This window comes from Ammospiza caudacuta, chromosome 15, assembly GCF_027887145.1.
Source record: "Ammospiza caudacuta isolate bAmmCau1 chromosome 15, bAmmCau1.pri, whole genome shotgun sequence".
Classification (NCBI taxonomy): domain Eukaryota; kingdom Metazoa; phylum Chordata; class Aves; order Passeriformes; family Passerellidae; genus Ammospiza; species Ammospiza caudacuta.
This window is the reverse complement of record NC_080607.1, coordinates 8,397,933-8,422,367: the sequence shown is the minus strand read 5'-3', so window position 1 is coordinate 8,422,367 and position 24,435 is coordinate 8,397,933. Positions and strand designations below refer to the sequence as shown.

The window sequence follows — 24,435 nt, the reverse complement described above, 5'->3', positions numbered from 1 at the left end:
AGCTTCCAAAGTTTGCAAAGAAGGCAGGAACCCATCATCTCTTCCATGGCCATCTCTTGTCCCTGCCTCAAACGTGTGACATTGGCTCCTGAACACTGCAGGCTCTTAGCAGTGACATTAAATTTAATTTAATATCATAAAACTGCATTGATGCTTAGCAAGAGCCCCAATCCACTAAAGCATATTTCCCTCTAGGGACTTGGGCATGAAAAGGAAAAGCTGCTGAACAGAAGGCAACATATCTTCCTCTACATTTATATCCAGAGACATATCTGCCTGCAATGGCAAGTAGGAAAAACAAGTGTCACCTCAGAGAAGAGCTGTGTCACCTCATCTGTTACCTTCCTCAGCAAAACAATGGCTCTCTGAGGGGCAGAAAAGGCTGAATGGGTTGTACCAGATTGTTTTCAGCTGCAGGCAATATTTATAATCACTAATTTATATGCAGAAATATTTATAAACAGTAAATTTAGAGACTGTCATCTTGGCAAAGTCTGCACAAGCCATGCTACAGAGCGTTCTGCCCAAATCCTGCAGCCCTTTAAATGAGAACAGGCTGCAGAGGAAAGAGGTCCTCCCATAAATAATTAGTTATCCTTTATCAGGATTAACACTTGAAATATCATCAGTAGGAGCCACCACATCTTCTGAATGCAACTAAATGAAAAATAAAATTCACCTCTATCTCCTGAAACACCACCTCTTCCAACAGTTACTATGGAGCATGGAAACTAACTCAAAGCTTGTTGAAGATTGCAATGCCAGATGTTTTCAATTACCATCTGTATGGCAGATTACCTTTGTCAAGTGGGCAGTTTGCCTTATCTCTTTCTTTGAGTGACCACATTCACTCCTCCCTCAGGAGGGGACACCTGCTGATAACAGCTATTGAATGCCCCTGCATGGCTGATAAGAACTACAGCATCCCATTGGGAGATGTGAGCCCAGAGGGAGGAGCCAAGCATTCCTACCCAGATATAATCCAGAGGTTCTGGAACACCAGCACGGCTTCTCCACTGGATTCCCCAGAGGAACAGCAGCTGCCTCTCCTTCCACTGGATCCTCAGAGGAAGAGACTGCACCTTTCTACAGGATCCCTGCTCCAGCAGAGCCACCCTTGACACTGCAGGAGGGCTGAGCCACAATTCCAATGGGATTGCTGCCAACAGCCTGACCCACAGGGTGTCAGGCTGTGTTCTGACTCTGGCAGTGTTGTTCTAGTGTACTGCATTGTTTATTTTATGCTTTTATTTTTTCTTTTCCCTATTAAGGAACTGTTATTTCCTGCTCCCATATTTTTGCCTGAGAGCTCCTTAATTTAAAATGTATAGCAATTGGGAGGGGTGGGGAGGGTTTACATTCTCCATTTCAGGGGAGGCTCCTGCCTTCCTTAGCAGACTCCTGTCTTTCCAAACCAAGTCAAAGCTGTCCACTGCTTTTGCTGTTATTGATTTCCCTCTGTTCACTTGGGAAGAGGGTAAGAAACACGCGCTGCACAAAGAGATGCACTGCACATAGTGCCAACACTTGGGTGCTCAGGGCAGCACGGCTGCATTTTGCTGGGAAGGCTCACAGCCAGCAGGGATCCTAAAGGGATCAGTGCCATCCAGCAGGAACACTTCACTCCCTAAGAGCTGCTGTCAGTTTTCTCATCTACACCTGACACAGTTCAGTAATAGACTGGTGAGGTCTCTGAGATCTCCTGAGCAGATGGCAGTTCTGCCGATCTCATCCAGGACCCAGCCTGTTCAGCACAGCAACACAGAGAGCAGAAACTCAAACCACAATCTCTTACCCACCTGCAACAGACTGGCAGGAATGGCAAATCACTGCTGTCCAGGTCTGTACAATAAATGCTACTATTGGTACAAAAAGGTGGCTTTCTCGAAAAAGTAGATGCTACCACTCCTGACATACCCACCACTGTGCACAGCAACAACTGGAGAGTTGTTTTCTTTCTGTGCTTATCTAATTTCAGACAACACTGAAACACCAATGTGGAACTGCACACAGATGCACACTCAGCCTCAGCAGGTTTAGAACCACCTACCAAAACTCTGCTGGATTTATCTTATGCTGAACTGATTAATCACAGGCAAGACTTCCAGGAGCAGTGTGTGCCCCCAGCACATCATTAAGGATTATGTTCACACATCCTCTGTTTAGACAGCACTATGTTAAATCCCAGCAAATAACTTGGTCACTGAGATGTGTGTGGAGCCCGTCAGGAGGGAAGCTGCTAAAACAATTATGTAATCACATGAAAAAGCAGTGGGTAAACTGCACATCTTGGTTCTTCCTGGGCATGAATGCTTCACTAGGGCTTCCTCTTCATCAGATTTGCTGGGGAAGAAAAGAGCCACTGCTACCATGTTTCCCTGTTAGAAATGTCAGGTACACTGACATAGTTTTTGTCTCACACCACTGAGGAGCTCAGGGTAAAGGAAAACACCAAGATTTCTGTTGCAGACATCTTTTATGAAAAATCCTTTCCTTAGGATTTTTCCTCCTGAGAAGTTGAGAAGCCTCAGGAACAAAATGTAAACAATGGTTATCTGCTGCTGTGGAATGCAACAGGTGCATCTGTGATTGGCCCATGTTGGATGTTTCTAATTAATGGCCAATCACAGCCCAGCTGGCTTGGACAGAGAGCTGAGCCACAAACCTTTGTTACCATTCTTTGCTATTCTATTCTTAGCTTGCCTTCTGATTAAATTAATTCTTCTATTCTTTTAGTATAGTTTTAATGAAATATATATAATAAAATAATAAATCAGCCTTCTGAACCATGGAGTCAGATCCACATCTCTTCTCTCATCCAAGAACCCCTGTGAAAACGGTCACAGATTTCCATGCAGCAGGCAGAACTGCAGCTCATCGATTGTCACCCTTCCCTTGACAAATCCTAGCAAACCACTGTAGCTGCAGGGAATTTCTCATGGTCCAGAAAGGCTGTTCCAAAGTCCTGCAAAGTCCACAGTCTTTATTTAAACCTGTCAGCAAAGCAGCCAGAAATAGGTGTCCCTCTGCTGCAGGATTACACAACTTAAACTAGTAGCAGGTAACAAGGGATTTCCTAAAAGTCTTTCCCAAGCAGCTTTCTTGGCACTTATTACCATGACAGAGGAAAAGGAGAGCCTAAGGAACTCAGCTGGCAGCATGGCAGACCTTATCCTCAGGCAAAGCAGAATGAATTCCCCTGTTCCCAAGTCACTGCAATTCATAGCCCAGGGCTGTGTCTCATTACTCCTGCCCAAGCCAAGGCTGCCACAACCTCAGTGTCACTCCAGCACAGACTGGTCTCCTGCTGGCAACTCCTCCGAAAGATGAAGCCATGGGTTTATCTAGCTGGAAACCCGTTGTGTGCTAGAAAAAGAGGTTTGGAAAGAAGAAAGAATGCTTCTGGAGTGAGGGGTGTTGCAAGATAGATTTTATAAAATATGAGAGAGAAAGATTAGAGTGTGAGGGAAAGGATTGAGTTGCAGTGATTGCTCAGCAGCAACATGGATGAGTTCACAAAGTTCACTTGTAATAAGGATGTTGGATTGGTGAGGATGTAGCTTTTGTCTGGATAACCTGAATAATTTCTAATTTGTCTGTGGCCTAAATAAGAAAAAGGCAAGTTAGTAATGCTGTATATGCATTTTTTCTCTTTAAATTTAGTGCAAGTTCAACACTCTCACAGAGACAAAGTCAAACAGCTCAGAAAAATCTTTTGGCTCAATAGAAAAAAAACTTATCAAGCACTAAAAGGAAAAATATTCTAGACAGTAACATGCAAGAGTCCTGTATGCATGACTTGTGTTTGGATTTCTCATCTCCAGCAGACAAACTAATAATGATTGGGCAGCCACAAGGCCCTTGTGCTCTGTGTAAAAGAAAATAAACAAATAAATCCCATCACTTCCCATTGCTCTGCTGCCATGGGAAGAGCTGGACCATCACCCTCACTTGGGACCTGCTCTGGGCAGGGGCTCATGGAGCAGGAAAACCTTGAGCTTGCCCTGCACTTTGGGGAACAACATTCCTGACCCTTGAAAGCACCAAGGTGTGAGCCTTAGGGAAAATCACTCATTCTGAAAGACAACTCTGGATAGAAGCATGTTTTGCTATTTCAGCAGGGGGAATTTGTTTTGTTATATTAGATTAATAGATATTTTTAGCTTGTGTCCTCTCTCCCAGATATGGGCCTTATGGAAACATTTTAAGGATGACAGCAATAGCCTTGTTTTCTTGATTCCTTCCTGTGAACTGTAGAGTTGGCCTATGAAAGCTCAGGGCTTAATGAATCATTTCCATCAGCAGAAGGGTTTGAGAGCTGAAATTCAGAGTGATCCCAAATTGGGAACATTTCAACACAAAGTATAAAACTGCCAGATATGTTAAATCTTACAGGGACAAGACTGAAGTGTAAGAGAGGGTTCCTGGAATTTTCACTGGTGAGCTGATTTTGCATTTGTTTTGAAGGAAGTTTCACTAATGTTGAAAGGTGAAAATATTCCTGAAATTCCTGAAATGTGGGAGTTTGAAATGGGAATTAAATTCTGTCAAGACATGATCAGACCTTCTTGCAAGGATCTGAAAAAGAACATCCTTCACTGCCTCAGGACTGTGTCCTCACCGCATCATCTTTTTTCCAGCTCCAGGAGAGAGGGGAGAGGATCTCCATCCAAGAGGATACCACAATTACAAGACACTGGCTGGGTTCTCTGTCCTGTCAGCCTGCAGCTCCTGCAGCTCTTTGATCACCATGGGGTCGTCACCACTGCTGGCTCTGTCATTCATCCAAGCCCCCTGCACACAGCCTGGGCACCTTCCTCCCAAAGCACCACTCACTGGATGGCTGGGAAAACAAAACAGGGTTGGCTGATGCTGCTATGCTCTCAAATTCTCATTTCAAGGTGATTTGTGCTCCTCTCCTCCTTGGTTAGCAGGGTTGGGAGGAGAAGCCAGAAGCTCTTTTTGTGCTTGGAGCCAAACAAGGAATTGAGTGGCCCAGCAGAGTGTGGGCTCTGGAGTGCAGGAACTTCAGGGGGACAATCCATTTCATGGTTCCATGGAGCTGATTGAAACATGATTACACAGCAAGCCAGGGGCTCTTCTCCTCTGAGATTCCCCAGTGCCTGGGCTTCCCAGGAACAATTATTACTGCAGGTGACTTCAGATTGCAGCTGGGATGGACTTAGGTTCAATCTTATCAGGGAGTTTCAGACATTTTGGGCTGGGGGACTAAAGTTAATTGCACCAAGTATGGCACAAAGGGAGTAATTTGAAGGAAGTTATCTTCCAATGACAGGGAAGAGCTGGTGAACAGGTTAGTGAACAATCCTCATCCTTCTTCAGTGCTGGAAAAGCAAAGAGCTGAAGAATGTATTTCATGACCAGATGAATGGGGACGTTTTCCACCTTAAAACTCACTTTAAGCCAGGCAATTATTGCACTTACATCCTTCCCCAGCCCACTGATTTTTCACCCAGGAAATGGGAAGAACCAAAGGCCTTTCTTTTTCCATTCTTGTGCTACTTCTTTTGGGATAAGGTTAAGGCAGAGTTAATCAGCATTTGCAAGTAATATTTAAGGCTGGCAACACGTGAAAGACTAAAAGCCCTGCAGAATAAAATCTTTTAATTGAGTCACAGCACAGGCACAGCATGGCTGGTAGGAGTATAAAAAGCCAGAGCACAGCTATTCATTAGGAATGAATATGGAAGTTAACCCAGGGAGACCCTGGGAATAAAAGAGGCCCATTGGCTCCCTGGCCTATTTACTGAGAGCCACGTAAACAGGGGGCAATTAAACCTGAATACAAACACAGGCAGCTCAGCCAAGGCAGGACAGAACATGGTCCTGCAACACAACCAGGGACAGGGACAGCAGGGCTGAGAATTATTCTCTACTCTCCTTTTGCACAGACTCTTTCTTACTCTTCATATTTCCTTGGGAAATATTTCCTTATGGCATTTTTTTTTAATAAACAAAGCCAAGTTTAATGTCTGTGAGAAAAGGAGGAAGAATGGACTAGGTAGCAAAGCAATTGGGAGTGCCTCAGTAATGTATTCAGGCCATTAAGGATTTCATTAGGTTTACTAAAAGGTCATTAACGATAAAATATCTTCTTTTATTTTACCTACTTTCTAAACATTATAGTCTATTCTGCCATTCAAGCTTGCACCCCACTGACATTAATTAGCATGCTATATATTAAGGAGAGCTTTTAATGAGCTGTTATTTCATATGATTTTATTGGAGAGCCTCATTGTTCAGCTTAATAGCAGAAAATGACAACTATAGAAATTGCTTTGATAGGACTGCAGCATTGAGGCAGTTATTCAATCTCCATGCTTGTTCCTCAGTTATTCCTTGATGCTGAAAGCTCTGCCTAAAACCCCTCATTGTGGTTGGCCATGATGCACTGAGTGTAGGGAAAGCTGTGGCAAAGGAACAGCCCCCAAAATGCAGAGTGGGGTGTGAGCAGCATCACACACAGCTGCTGGCTCTGCTGAACTGCAGAAAGCAGCAGCAGCAAGGCCCAGGTGTGTACAGAATGGTTTGGCCACATTTATAGGTCAAATATCACTCTTAGCTCTTATTGTAACTGACAGTTGTGAGTTGGTGTTGTTTCAGTCACTTGACTCTTAAAATATGTATTTGTATTATTCTCCAAGTCAAGCATCTCATGAATGGTTTGGGTTGGAAGGGACCTTAAAGATCATCCCAGTTCAACCCCCTGCCACCTTCCAGTAGACCAGCCTGCTCCAAGACCCATCCAAGTTCACCCTAAGTCACTTTTTCCAAATTCAGAGCAAAGCAGGTGCATTGAGAACAAAAGGAAAAGCCCTCCCTGTGCTAAAGCCTTCATTCTTCTGAAAGCCACCTCAGCCTCACTGCCAGCAACACCACCAGGACAGCAGGGAGAGCAGGATCAGGGAAAAGTGGAACCAACAGGGAAGGGAAAAAGGGGAAGGAGAAAGGAGGCAGGGGACTCCAAGAGATAGAAATTGGCAAATGAGCAAGGCACAGAAAGCTAAACCCAAACCCAGCCTGTCCACTGGATGGCAGATCATTAAGACTGGCTCCAAGACACAAACACAAAGGACAGCAACAAGGTGAATTTCCCAACAGGAGCCATGCATCCACACATCCATACTGCTGAAGGTGATGCAAAGATCACCTTGGCTGGCTTCTCCCCCTTCACAAAGTTCCTCAGTGGCATCCATTAACAGGATGAAACCACCACCACACCTGAATTATCCACCCGTATGTACTTTCTAAATTAAACACTAAAGATGAAACAGAGGGGAAAAAAGCAATCTAGGAAGGAAGTGCAAACATGCATATGCAGTTTGCTTTCAACTTAGCTAACTGCTACATTTTGGTAAACAAAATACTGCAAGATGTGAAAATGGAGTTGTTAAAGAGCTTTGGAGTACCCTAACTGCACAGGTACACTTCCACCTGAAAAGATGAAATGGGGGAAATGGGATTAAGGACCAGCTGTTCTCCTGAATGAGCAATATAGAGAAGAAAAAATAATAGACTGAATTTTTTTTTTTTCTGGGGAAAAAAAAAGGCATTGGAAGGCAGAAAGACAAGATGCTGATGTATCTACAAAAGGACGTTTTAAAATTGAACATTACAAGAAAGAATAAGTTGGAGTTTTTTTCAGTTCTTATCATTTAGTTTGGCTTAGAAAAAGCACAATGTGCACACTAAAATAATTCAGCTCCTAAAAAAAAAAGTATTGTAACCAAATATCTTCTCATTTGCATGGGATTTATATCACTGCATGTCTATTGGCTTCAAAAGAACAATAAAAAGGTAATCAAAGAAATTGTTGTGCTCAAGGGACCACATTATGCTTTTATTTCTGAAAAGCTTGATCAAGCAATTTTTTTTAAACAGTTGATTCATTCTATTTATAACACAAGTATGCTACTTACCTGGAGGTTGTCATACATTTGAAAAACCCTGACATCTGAGTTTCTCAGAAAAACCCTATCATTTTCTTCCTAAGATGTTACTGGAAACCAGAGGATTTTAAAAAGCATCATTAACAAATGCTCCCAAGTTAAGCACATCTTGCAAGTAACAGCAAATGAGTAACACACAATTAAGAATCCTATATAATTTGAAGAAGTTTGTTCAAAAGCTCTTTGAGGTGCTTATTCAGAAAAGCATCCCTAATTAGGGAAACATTTAAACATTCCCAAAGTCTAAGGCTGTGCTAAAGTAACTGGGACAGGGTGGAGAGGAATAGGAGAAATAAAAAACTGGGGTTTTATTGGGACTACCTAAAATCAGAGGCCAGACAAAATTAGGGAATAAAAAGCAGTTACATTTATTGAAGGGCCTTCAGGCACATTTTGGGCAGATGAAGCTCACCCAGGGGCTACACCCAAAAAATGGACTACAGGGTTTTCACACTTTTATAAGTTTGGTCCATGTGCATATTGGGGGTTAATCTTCCAATTTCAGCTCCAGATAATGAAGTCATTGACCCCCAGTTTGCTCCCCCAGCTCACTTTTGTTTCCCTCTCTGGGCCCTGAGGCAGTGAGGTGTCCTTGATTGCCAGGCCTGGAGAGGAATTGTTGTGTCTGCCCAAGCTGGGAAAGCAGCAGCTCACACTGAGTGTGGGGTTTGGAGTTATACACTAAAGAACTGCAGGGTTACAAATATATGGAAAATATACAAGCTAAAGTCCTAAAGCATCAATACAGCAAGCTCTTTCCAACAAGGAGTAATCCCTGAGTAACTGCAGCCTGCACCTGGATCATCATCCCTGCTGCTGTCCTTAGCTGGAGAGGCAGGAGCAGCCAAGCAGAGCCAGCACCCCAGGCTGTGCCAGGCAGACAGAGCCCAGCCTAACTCCTGATAGCTCCCCACAGCACCTTAAATCAACACAGCTCAGACTAACCCCAGTCCTGCCACCATATCTGATGTTTCCAAATGTGATGGAGAAGGAAAACCACCATATTCCACCAGAACAACAGCTGCATTTTATACTCTCTGTATTATTGCACACAGGCAAATTGTGCTTTCCTTGCAGGGTCAGAGAAGCCACCTTGACTGAACACCCTGGGTGTGGCAGGAGGGTCACCCAAGCACATACTCATATTCTACACTGACAGGAGAGCTTATAATTTACCCTCTTTACCTTAAATTAATCCTATTAATTTATTAAAATAGAATAAACAGCATGGGAGGGGGAGAGGAGGAGCTCTCTGTGGGGTACCACTGGTTGTGGGGTGGGGGGAAAGACATTTCCTGTGACTTTGTGACGCTCAAGTTTCACTGGAATGCTGTCTGACTGAGCTCTGCCTGGTTCTAGGAACAGAGCCACAGGATCTGTGACTAACACAGCATCCCAAGCTCCTGAGAGAGCAAGCAGCGCTCAGATTTATCACCCTTCTCAGTTGCCAAGAAATGATAATAAATCAGTGCAATCAGCACCGTTCATTTCCCATATTCTGGCCTGAATCTTTATTAAGTGGAGCCCAGAACACTGTCAGCATTTAACCAACCTGCTCACCAAGTGCTCAGTAAATACTACAGTCAGCAGGCATAAAAGAAACAATTTCTCTTCAGCCAGCCCAGCCCTGTTGCAGGGCCCTTCTGTGCTCAGAGCCATAAACTCCAGACCTAATTGAGCTGGGTAGATGTGAACAGCTTTCCTTACATGTCACTGAGAAGGTGACACAGCCTCTGTAGGGCTGACAGAGCTTCAAACTTGAACAGATGACACATGGCCACACACTTCCATCGTTAGCTTATATTATTAAAGAAGTCTAATTCAATATGGCACAGATGCAGCAAACCCCTTATTCTTGATGTAATCAACTTTCATGGACCCTGGACAAACAAGAGACTACATCTTATAAATGCAGTGTCAGAGGCAAACAGCATTAGTGCTGCAGATGAACAGGGAATAATTCACAACAATGTCCCTGCAGGTGAGTGATAAAGCCAGGAACCAATACCCCATCTTTAATTGCTCACTGCCTGTGTTTTGAACCCTTGACAGGGTCTTGTCCCATGTTACAGTATAAAATGTATTCTATTCCCATCCTCAAGAGCTGCTGAAACCAGGAGGGGCATTGTTTTATTCCTTATCTCCTGCTAACGGGCCCAGCAAGGCCTTGCCAATGACTCAGAGATAACAATGATTCAGAGATAACTCCCTCTGGGAGCCATTTCTGTTTAATGGACCAACTGCATGGCTCACAGAATGATATAAGCCCACTGTGAGATGCTTCACTCAGGGGGGAGGAGGGAAGCATCCCCACCTGGATATAATCTGGGGTTTGGGACAGAGCAGACAGTCATTCCACTGGATTCCCAGCTGTCTTTTCCACTGGATTTTCAGAGGAAGACTACACCTTTTTCTATAGGATTACTGCTCCAACAGAACCACATCTGCCACTCGAGGAGGACTGCAGCCACCAATCCAACTGGACTGCTACCAACACCCAGACCAACAGGGTGGCAGGCTCTATTCTGACTCTGTCAGTGCTTTTTATTTTGTGTTATTACATGTATTTTGGTTTTCTTTTCCCTTTTCCTTATAAATTGTACTTCTGACTTGGAGTCTCTCACTGGTTTTGCTTTCAAACCAGAACAGGTCTCTAGGATGTTCTGCTGGTGCTCAGCTAAATGCAGCCCCACTGAGTTCAAGTGAGAAAGCTCCATCCCAGGAGTTCTGCCTCCATGGAATGCAATTGAGAGGCTGTAACATGATTGATTTTCATGGGAACATTCAAAGCCACTTCTCACTGAAGGCAATTTCCCACAATTGTCATCTTTCCACTATTTCAACGGTAGAGCGTTATATAAATCGGTTGCAAGATTTTGTGGTTGTTGCTTTCCTTCTTGTGGGAGCCATTTTCCACCCTTCACAACCAAAAAAAAAAAGCCCCCAAACCCTTTAAATAAACAAACAAATGACTAAGCCAAGCTGAGTTTTCAACCCTTGCAGCTTTTTCTGGGGAAACCTTTTTTCTTGCAACATCTTTTAGCAGGAAAGAATTTATCTAAAAAAAAATCAGGTTTCCTGAACAGCTTAGAGAAGGGCTATGAATAGAAATGGATGCATATCCCTTCATAGCTATCACACCAGATAATCCTGCTTTTTGGTATAATAAGCATGCACTTTCAGGGGTCAAGGGTGGAAGAAATTTGTTTCCACCCTTTTATAAATACAGGCAATGCATCCCACAAATATTGACCTCATGCAAGACTCTCTAAAGAGGCAGTTTGCATGTAACAACCTCTCCTGCACTGCAAAAGAGAGTGAGGTGATGGAGAAGAAATGGCATATTGGCAACTGGAGAGATGAAGAAGGGCAGACTGCAATTTTACATGGTAACTAAGAGGATCTGTAGCCTCTGAAGTGCAATTTAAACTCAAATCCACTGGGATTAGATGTACTAGGCTCCAAGCATCCCATTAAAGAGCTGAAATTGTGTATGAAAGTCCCTTGTATTATTATTCCTGGCATCAAAACAGAGATTTACAGCGTTTCAGAAACAGTGACTGACAAAACTAGCTAGTTAGAAGCTGCAAATACATCCTTATTTTTCCCCAAAACCACCAGGGATTTAACAATCCTAAAGATGAGGACATAAGTGATTACAGGACTGCATTTTACAATGTTTAAAAAGACAATTTGCTGTTTCAACACTGCCCTTAGGCATGGCTCACTGAAAGGACTTCAGCAGTCTGAGAGCCATTTTTCCAGCCAAGAAGGTGAATATTTGGGATCCACCCTTTAAATGCTGTTAGGATTGCAATATCCCTAAAATTGCCTTCCCCCAAGCAAGGGGACAAGTATTTCAGTCAGCAATGATAGGTGGGTTTCCCATTTTTTCTTCCTGATTAAGGGTGAAATATTCTAAAAACTGACAATTCTGAGCAATAGAATACATACAAAAAATGTATTTACAAAGGCAAAAGCCAGCATCACTCACAGAGTGTACCTGAAAGCTCTCAGCTGCCCAAACAGCAAAATGAAGAGATAAATAAGTTTTGTTTACTAAAATTTTCTAGATGCAAGTTTGCACTAAACATACATGTTAGACAACCTCATTTCATCTAAAAGCAGAAGAATTTTAGTGCCAAAGCTGGTTCATGACCTTAAATTAGATTGCTTGCCCTTGCAGCCCAATGACAGTGTCTGTTTGATTGTAGTTTGACTTTACACACACTTAGGAAAAAATAAATTAAAAGGAATAAATCTTTGTTGCATGCCTTTGTACACAAAGGCTTTGAAGTTTAACTCCCACATGGTGTGAGGACAATGTGCAGAATTTGATTATTAGGGATTTAAAGCAGATCAGCTTTTCAGGACTGGTTAAAAAAATGTAAAATAGAAATTTCAACAAGTCGTGGTGCTTTCAGTGTGCCAGGAGACTGATGGTGGGGCAGGATTACTGAGATGTTACTGAATTGTGCCACTCCCAGGCTGCTCCCAGGGATAATAAGGACAATATCAGTGGAAGAGTGCCTCTTCCATGAGTGTCACATGCAGAACCATCTGCATGGAGCCTTTTACCCAAACCAAGGAATTACCAAAGCCCAGCTCTGCTCTCAGCTGGGTTTCTGAGCACAGATAGGTCTGCCTGCTTCCTGTAGGTACCTACACACCTTGAGGCCACCTGGGGACCTGTTAGAGGCTTTAAGCTTTCCCTCTGTTGCTTCCAATAGCAGCTGTGCATCTCCCTAGCTTCCCTGATGGACAGACAGACTGACACCTCCTGTCTCACCACACACCTGTGAGCTTTGCTGGGCTCCCCTGGTGCCTCAGGTTTTAGCTTTTATATTTTTCAGATTCTGTGCTGCCTTAGTGTACAATTTTGAGCTTCATATGAGGGGATGGTGAGCTCTGTGCACAGAGCAGGGAGACAAAACAATTCCTGCTCCAGCTGGGCACCAAGGACAAATGATCCCAATCTCAGCCCAAGAGCACAAACACTGTGGGCTGGAGAGAGAAAAACAAGCAGGGTGGGACTGCAGGGGCTAAAGCTGGAATGGGACAATGAACTGCAAGGTGCAAATGGAGCAGAACTGATCACAGTGACAGACCCCGTGACTGGTTGTGCATTTTGGGACCATTTTGGTTCATCTTGGGTGCAGCCCTGGCTGGGCTCTTGTGCTGCCCAAGGTGGATCCATTGAGGCCTTTTAATAAATCTCTGCTTTATTCTTTAGCTCTGTCCAGTCTCTGTTCTAGGTCAGCCTTCACAAGGCATCACCCCAGCACCCAGAATGATCCCAGCTCATATCCTCATCTTCCCAGCACACTGATTAACTGGTTTGTAATTCCCAGAGCTTTCCAAGTTGTCTTGAACAAGAGGTTTCTGCTCCCCAGAAAGAGACTGCAATTAGAGAAGGATCTAGAACTGCAATTACAAGGGATCTGAAAGGTCCTTCTTTTTAAAAATCCAGCTGTTTCTGTACCCAGTGAAACAATTAATTCTGCAACTGAACACAGAGGGGGTTAAACCACTTTTAAATGCAACACTTACTTTGTTAAAAGGCAGCAATAGCATTTGGAAGGAAAATACCCATCAGAAGAGACTTGTAGAAGTCAAAAAGCTTCATTAAGGTCCTTCCATTCTGTTTAGGCTCTTTAGAAGCATGCAGTCATTATGAAATTAGTGCTTCTGGCTGGCAAAAGACTTGCTGAAGGTTGTGCTGCTGAATCCCAGCCCAGTTGGCACCCAAGCAGTGGATATGAAAAGTGCAACAGCAATTTGGGTTATGGGGACATCTGGCAGGGAGCTGCAGGAATGATTAGGGACCTGAGAAGAAAATCAGTCCCAAAGGGAAACAAGTGGGATGTAAGTAGAATAGACAGCATGATTATTTTGAAGCATTTTAGAAGCTGATAACATTTTTTTAAAGAGAATTAGAGGGAAAATACAATATCCAGATACAATGAATCAGATTGTGATGGTGATGGTGAGGAGGGAACTATTACTTAGGAGGAGAAGGTGAGGTTTTATTTGTTTTTATTAGGAGGGTTTATACCCAGTGGGGTATGAGAGACTCTCAGTGGCACAATTCTAATGTGTGAATTTAGCCATCTACCTCCAGGTGTAATGCAGGACCTGACACCACTAACTCAAGTTCATAAAGTGATAATACTTAATAAATACTTTGCAGGTTTTTTTTTTTTTTTCTTTAATAAATGCTCACAGACCTTTGTGGCTTTTTCCCTTAATAACAGCAAAACAACTGCAGAGCTTCCAGAGAGCTTCAAATTCACTGGAAGATCATTGAATCTACCAGGATGGAGCAGAATTCCCAGTGACACCAGTGTACAGAAATTGTGTGGGTTCCATCTGCATGGATCCCCATGTTCCAAACAGAGCAAACCATCCTGAGAGTGCCCTGGCTTGTGCAACTGCTCCCCTGTATTTTTATCTCCAGCTAATGTGTCACAGACATCTTTTATGAAAAATCCTTTCCTTAGGACTTTTCCTCCTGAGAAGCCTCAGGAACAAAATGTAAACAATGATTATCTGCTGCTGTGGAATCTGTGATTGGTCTCATGTGGTTGTTTGTAATTAATGGCCAATCACAGTCAGCTGGCTCGGACTCTCTGTCCGTGACACAAGCTTTTGTTATCATTCTTTGCTATTCTATTCTTAGCTAGCCTTCTGATGAAATCCTTTCTTCTATTCTTTTACTATAGTTTTAATATAATATATATAATAAAGTAATAAATCAAGCCTTCTGAAACATGGAGTCAGATCCTCATCTCTTCCCTCAACCTGAGACCCCTGTGAACACGGTCACACTGATGGACTTCTCTCAGGCTTCCATGGACAGTGGAAAGCTTCTGTAGGAGTTTTCGTATGGAAGAAGGGACAGGAATGGACAACATTTTCATTGTGACAGCCTCCAGGCACTCTGGTTCTCATGGTGTTTCTTGCAGTCAGATGTTCATCATTTTGGAGGTGAGAGGGAGTAGGGAAAGGAGGAAGAGGGAAGAGTTTGAATTCACCTTGACTTCTCTTTGTCTCCAGCTGCCAAATATGCAGAGAGTCATTATCAGAAAAAAGAAATTTGTTTGTGCCTCCGCTGAGACTGGAGCAATGCTGTGACTTCAGGGGCAAAGGCACTGTCATGATGCATCACAACCCTGCAGGCATTAAAGTGTCTCAGGCAGCTGCTCTGCCAGAAAAGCTACTCAGATTGCTGAAGTCCTTTCAACAAGCTGAGCCCAAGGCAATATTTTAGTAAGAAACTGCTTCTTTAAAAATTAAAAGGAGTTATTTTTGCATCATTTGCATCATTTGACTTGGGTCATTTAAAATGTGTTCTGTTATAGGTCACCTGTGTTGCCAGAAAAAAATGAGCTTATAACATTCTACTCAGATTAATTCCTTTAAAATATAGGTTTACTGCCTAATTCTTTACACAGAAACCCTCAAAGACCATGAAATGATAAGGGCCTGTTCTATTTCAGCATTGACAGATGATTTGCACCCCACAGACATTTCCACAAGTGTTTCAACAGTGATCAACAATGACTCCAGACTTAGTCAAGGATTTCAGCCTGGCTGAAATGACACTACATTAGCAAGAAGAAATTCTGTTCATCTGTTTAGTGTTGCTGTGTCAAACTGGCTGGCCTTTGTGAGCCAAATGATGACCTAAAAGTGAAGTTACCGAGAAAGTTTCATCCTTTGCTCATGATGGAGTGTAAGATCTCAGTGATGTTAAACCTGCTTCTTTTTCCCCATGTGACTGTGACAGAGAGCCAGTGCTAGTAAGGACATCTGGGAGTGACATATCACAGGACACCCTGTCCCAAATGAGAGGCTGGATGGGAAGAGGAAAGAGGCAGTGTCAGAGCTGCTTCTTGCACCTGTGGCTTTTCTAAAGTGAGTTTGTACAAAAAGCACAAAAGAGAGAGTAAAATATTGGTTCTTGGCCCTCTGTGTCAGAAAATGCTGCACAAGCTACAGTGAGGGGTTTTATGTCACCATAAAAACAAAATTATTTTTACTTTCTCTAATCTTACAGAGGTAAATACTGAACCCATAAACTGGGCTCAGCCAGTACTGGTGTACCACTTTCTGCTATTTAATCCAAGTGCCTTCACCTTCTCTTGTAGGACTGTATTTCATTGCACGTGATCCCCTAAAGCGTCCCTCCTCTTACATTCCTGTTCTGCATATTTGGGTGTACATGGCATCATGGAGAGTTTCTCCAGGAGCACATGGCAGCAGTAACATTTCACAAGAAACACCATCTCTGATAAACTCTATAATCACATTTAATTGTTTATTTCTCATCCAGGATGGCCAGTGATCATCCCATAACCTGCTCTACTTTGTCATCAGATAAATTGTTGGGATGGATAAATATTATCACTGAAACATTCAAAAAGAGATAAGAGTTGATGGTTGCATCCTGCTGATATTGCCAGGAAGTGCTGTGACAGGTGGAAGGCAAAGAGGAATCAGTTACAGTGTGTAGGTACAAAACCTAGCAGTGTTTTACCTCAAGATGAAAAAACAAAGGAAAGCAAACAGACCTTGGAGCTACTGCAGAAGGAAACAGGGCACCTGAGACATGGGGAAATGTGTGGCTCTCAATTTGCCACAAACATTGGAAAGAAATCTTTCTCTTTTTTGAACTGGGAAACGTTTTCAGTGGTAGCAACAGACTATCTTGAAGATTCTTATCTATTTTAATCAGGCTTCTTTTAGCACCTGCTGCGATCTCTGAGAGCTCAGGATTGGCTTAAACCCACATGAAAAGGGCCCTGTGGCACGTATTCCTTGACAACAATCTGTTCTTCTCACCTCATAGAGTGTAATGATGCCATTTGTCTCATTTGGAGGTTTCCACTGCACGTAGATCTTCTCTTCAAAAGGTCCTCCTTGGATAGATTCCAAGGGAACGGGTCCAGGAACTGCAGGGGGAAAAGAACCCAGACAAACTGTGTTAAAAACTCCACCAGCTCCAGCTGCACACACGAGACACCAAAAGGCCATAAGACAGGAAGCAAAGTGTTTAAAATAAATAAATAAAATTAAAAATTAAAATCCCTCAAGGCACTACCATTACCAAGCTACTATCAATGTGAAAGGCTTATTATTCAACTTTTGGTTCAAATAACAATACCCTAATGTAACCACTATGTGACAAATAAAATCAGAATCCATGAAAATATGATGCTAATTTCAGTATGATTTTATTCCAGTACAGCAGAGCAGCAGCAGGGAATTTAATTTGTCCTTCTCCACTCACACAACAGCAGAACTCTCCACCTAAACAGCCAGACTGCACCTTGGCATGGAGATGCTAAGGGGCTGCACACCTTTACCCACAGGAAAGATTGATTTGCTTAGTGAAGTAACAATGCAAGATTTATATTTCATTACAGCTACAAGGCCAGCTCAAAAAAATCCACCTACTCCAGCAAAATGTTAATGCCATGGGAGATAACCAACTAAATGCACTCCCAAGCCTGTCTGATAAAAACCCTGCTCATTTTTCTGAAGTATCTGCCATCCTTTTGTGTCTTCCCATGTGATATATGGGGCTGAAGGAGCCACTTTCAGCTGAGAGAAACTCAGGACAGCACCTTGTACAGCCCAGGCAGAGGAATTTAGTCCTTGGTCTGAAATAGCTCTGGTGGGATAATAACACTTTGAAACTTTCCATCAATTCCTCTAGAAAACTGTTCTTTTATATCCACAACCCTTCTTTTATACCCACAATTAATTTTGCTTCTGAGATCTCTATAAAATGTGATGTCCAGAAGATCACCTTTAAGAAAAGCTATACTCTGAAAAAGAAGGAACTATACATTTTTTGGGATGCCTTATTTTTAGTGAAGGCACAGGAAAAATCAATAAATACCAGGACTGCATTTGCCCATATGACAAAGGAAGCTGCTGGGTGGTTCAGAACACCAAGAATTAAACCTACAGCTCTTTAACAGCCTCTCAGACTGGTGTCTGTCATGCCCAAGCATTTTAGGGACCTTCACCCTTTCAAGAACACAGCTGTGAAATGGAAATCATTTAAGCCCACAAGTTTTACACACAAAACAGACACACTGTCCAGAGAAGATGCACCAGTCTTGTGGGACAAAGAGTTATGCTGTTATTTACAACTTAAAGATGAGTCTCCCCTCCAAACCCAACCAACCAACCCAACTGTCACTGACATATTTTATGAAAATTCCTTTTGCCAGGATTTTTTTCTCCTGAGAAGCCGGGAAGCTTCAGCTTCTCCATGTTTTGCTGCTTTGGAATGTGATTTGGAGAATTGTTTACCCAGGATGTGAAATTCTTTTTACTTGATAACCAATGACAGCCAGATGTGTCGTGGCTGTGAGCAGCCACAATATTTTGTTATCATTCCTTTCCTTTCCTTGCTAGATTTCTGATGAAATCCTTTCTTCTATTCTTTTAGTGTAGTTTTAATACATCATTGTAATGCTTCTGGCAGGAGGTGGCCTAGTGAGGCTCTATGTGTATATTGTAAATGATATAATTTACATTATACATATATATATATGTATATTGTAAATGATATAATATAATTTATAATATATATATATACATATATATATGTATATTGTAAATGATATATCATTTTAATATAATATATATAATAAAATAATAAACCAGCCTTCTGAAACATGGAGTCAAGATTCTCATCTCTTCCCTCATCCTGGGACCCCTGTGAACACCACCACACCTGGTGACCTCAAGCGAGTCACATTGTCTGCCCCACCACAACTCACCATCCTCCTCAGTCTGCACCACCAGCTCCTCGCTTTCCATTCTGCCCTCGGGGTTGGAGAGGGCCAACCTCAGCCTGATGGTCATGAAGGGCCGGAGCCCCCGGAGGGTGTAGTGGGAGGAGGTCTGGATGAGCTCCTCTGCCTCGAATTTCTGCTGGTTGAAGACGTACTGGTAGTGCACGGTGAGGTTGTAGCTGTGGCAGCGCGTCACGGCGTAGCCGAAGGGCTCCCACTGCAGCGTCAGCTGCCGCGAGCGGATGTCCACCACCTCCACGTTCTGCGGCCCGTGCACGGGGTCTGGGGAGCAGCACGAGAAACACAAATGTTAGAAAGAAGAAGCTTCACTAGGCCAATGTTCAAGCAGCAATCAATTTATTAATTGATATGGTAAAGTATGAGCAATACAGCGCTGGGTACAGTGGGGAAGTTTCCCCTCCAACTGCACACTGATAGTGGATGTTCTGGCAATGAGATCCTGCCACTCCTGAGTATGTCTTCTGAGTCATATCAAGCTGGTGCCAATAAAACTTTAATTTCTGATCATCTCCATGACTTGGTCCCATCAAAGTTTCTTTGCTCTTTATTATTCTTTCTACAGTATTTGGCTGAGGTAAACTTTGAATATTCATGTGGAGGAATCATTTTCACCTGCTGTTCCTTAATTTATTTTTAACAGCCTAACTCAAATGCTCTGACTAGACTCTGCCCTTTATATAAAATATAAATGCATGTGCCACTAGACATGTAGATATAAAGAATGAAGGATGACTGAGTAAAATCAGTGTTTGAGATAAGTCAGACCATAAAAATTCTACAGATGTCAGGGTTTGTTTATCTGACATTTCTCCAACTAGTATTTGCTCTTTTGCTCAATATATATCTGAACAAGGTAATCAGAAAATACATAATTTCACATAAAGTTTCTTAATTTATAGCACAATTCAGGGTTCTTCCCTCTCCTCATAGTCTCTCACGACTTCAGCCTACAAAAAAATGTTTTCATGGGAGCAAAAAAGTTGGAAGGATTCCTGAATACCAGTCACACCTCTTTGAGAGATAATTAAAGTGTAAAAAAACCCTTCTAGTAATTCTTGAAAGTAAAGCACGCACCAGCCACCCTGACTTCAATCTACTCATGCATAAGCAGAAAATACATTTTAACAACCTGCACATTCTGTATTACTGCTAAAAATCCCCTAAGGACTGGCAGTGGGAAAGTATTTGCATCCTTTTATAGATATTCACATGTGCAGACACTTTGGAAATGGGATGGATATTAAAAGACCAGGGGTCTAAAGCTAGCAAATGTTTTAGGTTTCCTTATAAATCATGTCAATCCCTCAGCATCCAGAAAACACCTCTTAAAAGTGAGTCCTTAACTCTGTGTGTCAAACAAAAAAAGATTAATTTAGAAATTAGGACATTTCTATGCATGAACATACACATATATACTTAGCATGAGGTGCTGAACATTCATTTTCTATAAATCCCTGAAATTTATGTTTCTGCAGATGAATTGTACAGATAAATTAGGTCAACAAAAGAATGGTTCTCTGAACATATTCAGCTTCTGAAACAGTAAAGGTAATCATTCCAAGATGGATCTAAAGGAAAGAAAAGCAAAAGCAAATGCAGATATTTGCCCTCCTGAGGTCTGCATTACACCAAGCACTCAAACTGCAGAGCCCAGCTCAGAACGTGGCTGAGATGAGGCAAAAACATTTCACAAAAATGCAGTAAGGCAGCTGAAAATGACAATTCAACAGCATGGTAATGTTATACTGACTGTATTTTTTTTTTAATTACAAATATTGCCCTTAAATCAGTCATGTTATGGAGTGAATCAGCAATTAGGGGGTGTTTGGTTACGGGATGTCAGATGTGCTGACTCTATGTGTGAGTAAGGAACAACCTGATCAACATCTCACCAAGTCATCTGCCCAAAGCTGGGAAGGGAAGATTTCCTGCAGTTTTTAGCTTCCTTTCTCATCCTGTCCACATTTGCCCTTTCCTTTCCTACCCCAAACCCTAAGTGTTAGAAGATTCTTGCAACCAGCTTCTAATTCTGCTCAAAACTTTGCTGTAAATGCTGCAAGCTCCATCACACACACAGAGTTTGAAACAGCCTCAGATTGAGTAACCAGCCTGTGAACCACAGATGAGTTTGGTTACAAAGCAAGAAGGCAAAATCCATAGTGCAGACCCCACTACAGCACATTTTTCCCAAGAACCGTCTGTTCTCAGGCTGACAGTCCTAAACCAGGGCTCAAATACCCATGCCCTGAGGCGTCCCTGCAAGTGTAGAGATACACGTCTGGTGGCTGTCTAGATGTTTAAGTAGAGGGAGAATAAGTAAGTAAAAACTACTTAAATTTTAGTTTCAGAAAGAGAGAAACCAAATTGGGATTAAATCAACAAACAGAAGCTGGCCCTGGAAAGCTTTCTATTCTCTCCAGTTTCAATCTCCTTTTTTTCTGAATACTGAGACTATTTAATTTTGAAAATGTTTTCTTGTTGCCTCACTGATTTCCTCCACAGCAGAAGCCACTGAAACCTCCTTTTCCAGGATGAGATTTTGTATTGTTGTTTTTAAAGGGCAGTGGTCCTACTGTCCTCTCTGTATAATTCTTTCTGCCTACTAGCTCTGTGAGTATTCAGTCTCAAAAGGTCTGTAGCTATTCCTGGGACCTGCCTAACATCACCTTTATCATAATGTTTCCTTCCAAAAGATAAGGGAAATTTATAATTCATGTACAATTCTCTGAGAGTGCTGATATATGAAACTGGACAAATGTCTCCATTTTTGTATTCCTGAGATGATAGATTCCAAATAATGCAAGAAAATATCTGAAAAGTAGTAACTTTGCACTTGGCTAGTGTAATAAAAGCTGCTAATACATATATCAGCTTCAACTATACAAAGATACCTACCAAAGCAAGATAGAAACAGACCAGCAATTTGAATACTTAGGAGATCAGATACTGGTGTAAACTATGTACCCTGAAGTAAAATTTTCTATATGTCCCAAGAGCTTGGGGAAAAAAAAAAAAAAGACATTTTTAAGAAGCTTAAACAATGAAACAGCTGCCACAGATCTGAAACGAGTTTTGAACCCACGCAAGGAAAATTGCAGTCTCTGGGATTTCACTGTGCAAATGCTGTATTTCTATTTCAGCCTGGTTGAACCATTAATTACATTTGCAACGTTCACATCAAAGTCAGGGACTGAACAGTGTTTTTTAATACCTCATCACCCACTGAGGCTTTGCTACCTTTCATTACTCTGGTGGGCTGCAGCAAACACTCAGCAGCCAGGAGCCTTTCTGGAATCCTTGGGGTGTGCAAGTCTGGAGGGGTCTGGAGCTCAAGTCCTATGAGGGGTCACTGAGAGAGCTGGGAAAGGGGCTCAGCCTGGAGAAAAGGAGGCTCAGAGGGGATCTTGTAGCTCTGCACAACTCCTGACAGGAGGGGACAGCCAGGGGAGTCGGGCTGTGCTCCAGGGAATGGGACAGGAGCAGAGAGAACGGCCAGGGGATGTTAAGATTGGATATGAGTGAAAGTTCTTCACAGAAAGGATGGTCAGGTGTTGGAACAGGCTGCCCAGGGAGCTTTCAGAGTCACAGCCACTGGAGGGATTTAAACCACATGTAGGTGTAGAGCACTTGGGGACATAGTTTAATAGGGGGCTTGGCAGTGCTGGGCCAACACTTGGACTCGACCTTAAAGGGCTTTCCTGGTACAGACATCTTTCATGAAAAATCCTTTCCTTAGGATTTTTCCTCCTGTGAAGCTGAGAAGCCTCAGGATCAAAATGTAAACAATGATTATCCGCTGCTGTGGAATGCAACAGGTGGATCTGTGATTGGTCTCATGTGGTTGTTTGTAATTAATGGCCAATCACAGTCAGCTGGCTCGGACTCTCTGTCCGTGACACAAGCTTTTGTTATCATTCTTTGCTATTCTATTCTTAGCTAGCCTTCTGATGAAATCCTTTCTTCTATTCTTTTACTATAGTTTTAATATAATATATATAATAAAGTAATAAATCAGCCTTCTGAAACATGGAGTCAGATCTCGTCTCTTCCCTCATCCTCAGAAACCTGTGAACACCGTCACAGGTTTTCCAGCCTAAATGATTTGATGATTCTGCTGGCCTGAGTGAAACAAACTCCAGTGATCCTTCAGTGTGTTCTCAGTCCATTGTTGAGCAAACAATGTCCAGAGACTGCCTTTCCTGCATCAGAATTTCACAGAAAAGCTGACTTCTAAGGCCAGTTTTGCTCATTCCTTATTGAGTGTCATGGAGCTCATTTTGTTCTCAGCCCTCCTCCCTCTCAAGGTGAGGCACAGAAGAGAAAAGGATGATTTAGATTATCAATAACAATTGCCAGAGCTCTGTAACCCTCCACCAGGGGAAGAACAGAGAGGAAAGGAAGCCGTGGGGGGACACTGGAGTTTGAACACAGAGTTCAAATCGAGCAGGGAAGTTAAACACAGACAATCAGCTGCTGCCCCAGGGTTAAGTACCTGCTGCAGGAGCCTAATTGCAAGAAATTGCTGCTGTCAGTAAAGACAGAACAGCGAGTGGAGACGTCCCTCCTCATCTGGGGCCCTGTGCCCATGTCCCCTGACCCTGTGGAGAGCAGCAGGCAGAGTTTATTAGCAGAACACTGATTAAATTCTGTTTCCCAGCAGCAGGTTACAGAGACTGAGAATGCACAAAGGGAAGAAAAAGGAGTGTGCCATGAGCAGCAGTTTTGTGTGAGTCCTGAACTGATACTTTCACATACAGAAATAGAGAAAACAGGTTTAACTATGAATTCTGTCTTCCTCTCATCACCCCAACCAGCACAGACAATCCAGAATCTGGGCACCCCAGTAAAGTCCCCAGCCCTTCCTCTAGGTAGAGTGGGAGGAGATAAGGAGAAAATTGAGTGCACTGGGAGCTGGTAATGCCACCAAAACCTATGTTCTCCCAACTACCAGAATGGTACAGCCTCCGTCTGTAGCCCAGGAAAAATTTAAATTCATTTTTATTTACAAAATATAAATTTGGCATCATCACAGAGTGAAGTGCAGAGAATATTTCACTCCCACAATAAATTGAAAGAGTGGCCATTTTTCAAGCAACAGCAACAAAACTCATAATCACAGAATGTCTAAAAGGCTTGGGTTGGCAGGGACCTTGAGGATAATCTCATTCCAACACCTCTGCCATGAGCAGGGACACCTTCCTCTGAAGCAGAGTGCTGCAAGCCCCACCCAGCCAGGTGTGCAATCAGTAATCAGCAGTCAGAAGGTTTCCTTTGTGTTTTTCAAATACAGCGTTCTTGGTCTATGGATGGAAAACCACACTGAAATGTGTCCAACAATGATTTATTCAGGATGTTAGATAAAAGCTGAAGCCTTCTCTCTCTCCCCTTTATTCTTCATCCCTCATCTTCCTCCCTTAATTTCCACAGGATGAAACAAGTCTAGGGAAACGCGTTTACTATCAAAAAATGCAGCAAAGCAAACAGAGCAAAAATAATCCAGAGGTTTACCTTAAATGCAAAATTCACAGGTGTGTGGTGGCTCAGGGTAAGCCCAGCCCCTCCACAGTGTGTGCTGATCATCTCATCAAAGAGATCCTGCCAGAGGAGTTGTCCCACAAACACCTTCCCCA

The 24,435-nt window shown here is 42.6% G+C and overlaps 1 protein-coding gene across 1 annotated transcript in view; it reads right to left on the bottom strand.

Moving 5' to 3' along the window:
* Nucleotides 1-24,435, bottom strand: part of PTPRT (protein tyrosine phosphatase receptor type T) — a 489,127-nt gene that overhangs the window by 153,695 nt on the left and 310,997 nt on the right. The window contains exons 8-9 of the mRNA XM_058814983.1: nt 18,770-19,066; nt 16,815-16,924 (exon numbers count right to left, since the gene is read on the bottom strand). Coding sequence (XP_058670966.1) covers nt 16,815-16,924; nt 18,770-19,066 — 407 coding nt within the window. The remainder of the gene's footprint in view (nt 1-16,814; nt 16,925-18,769; nt 19,067-24,435) is intronic.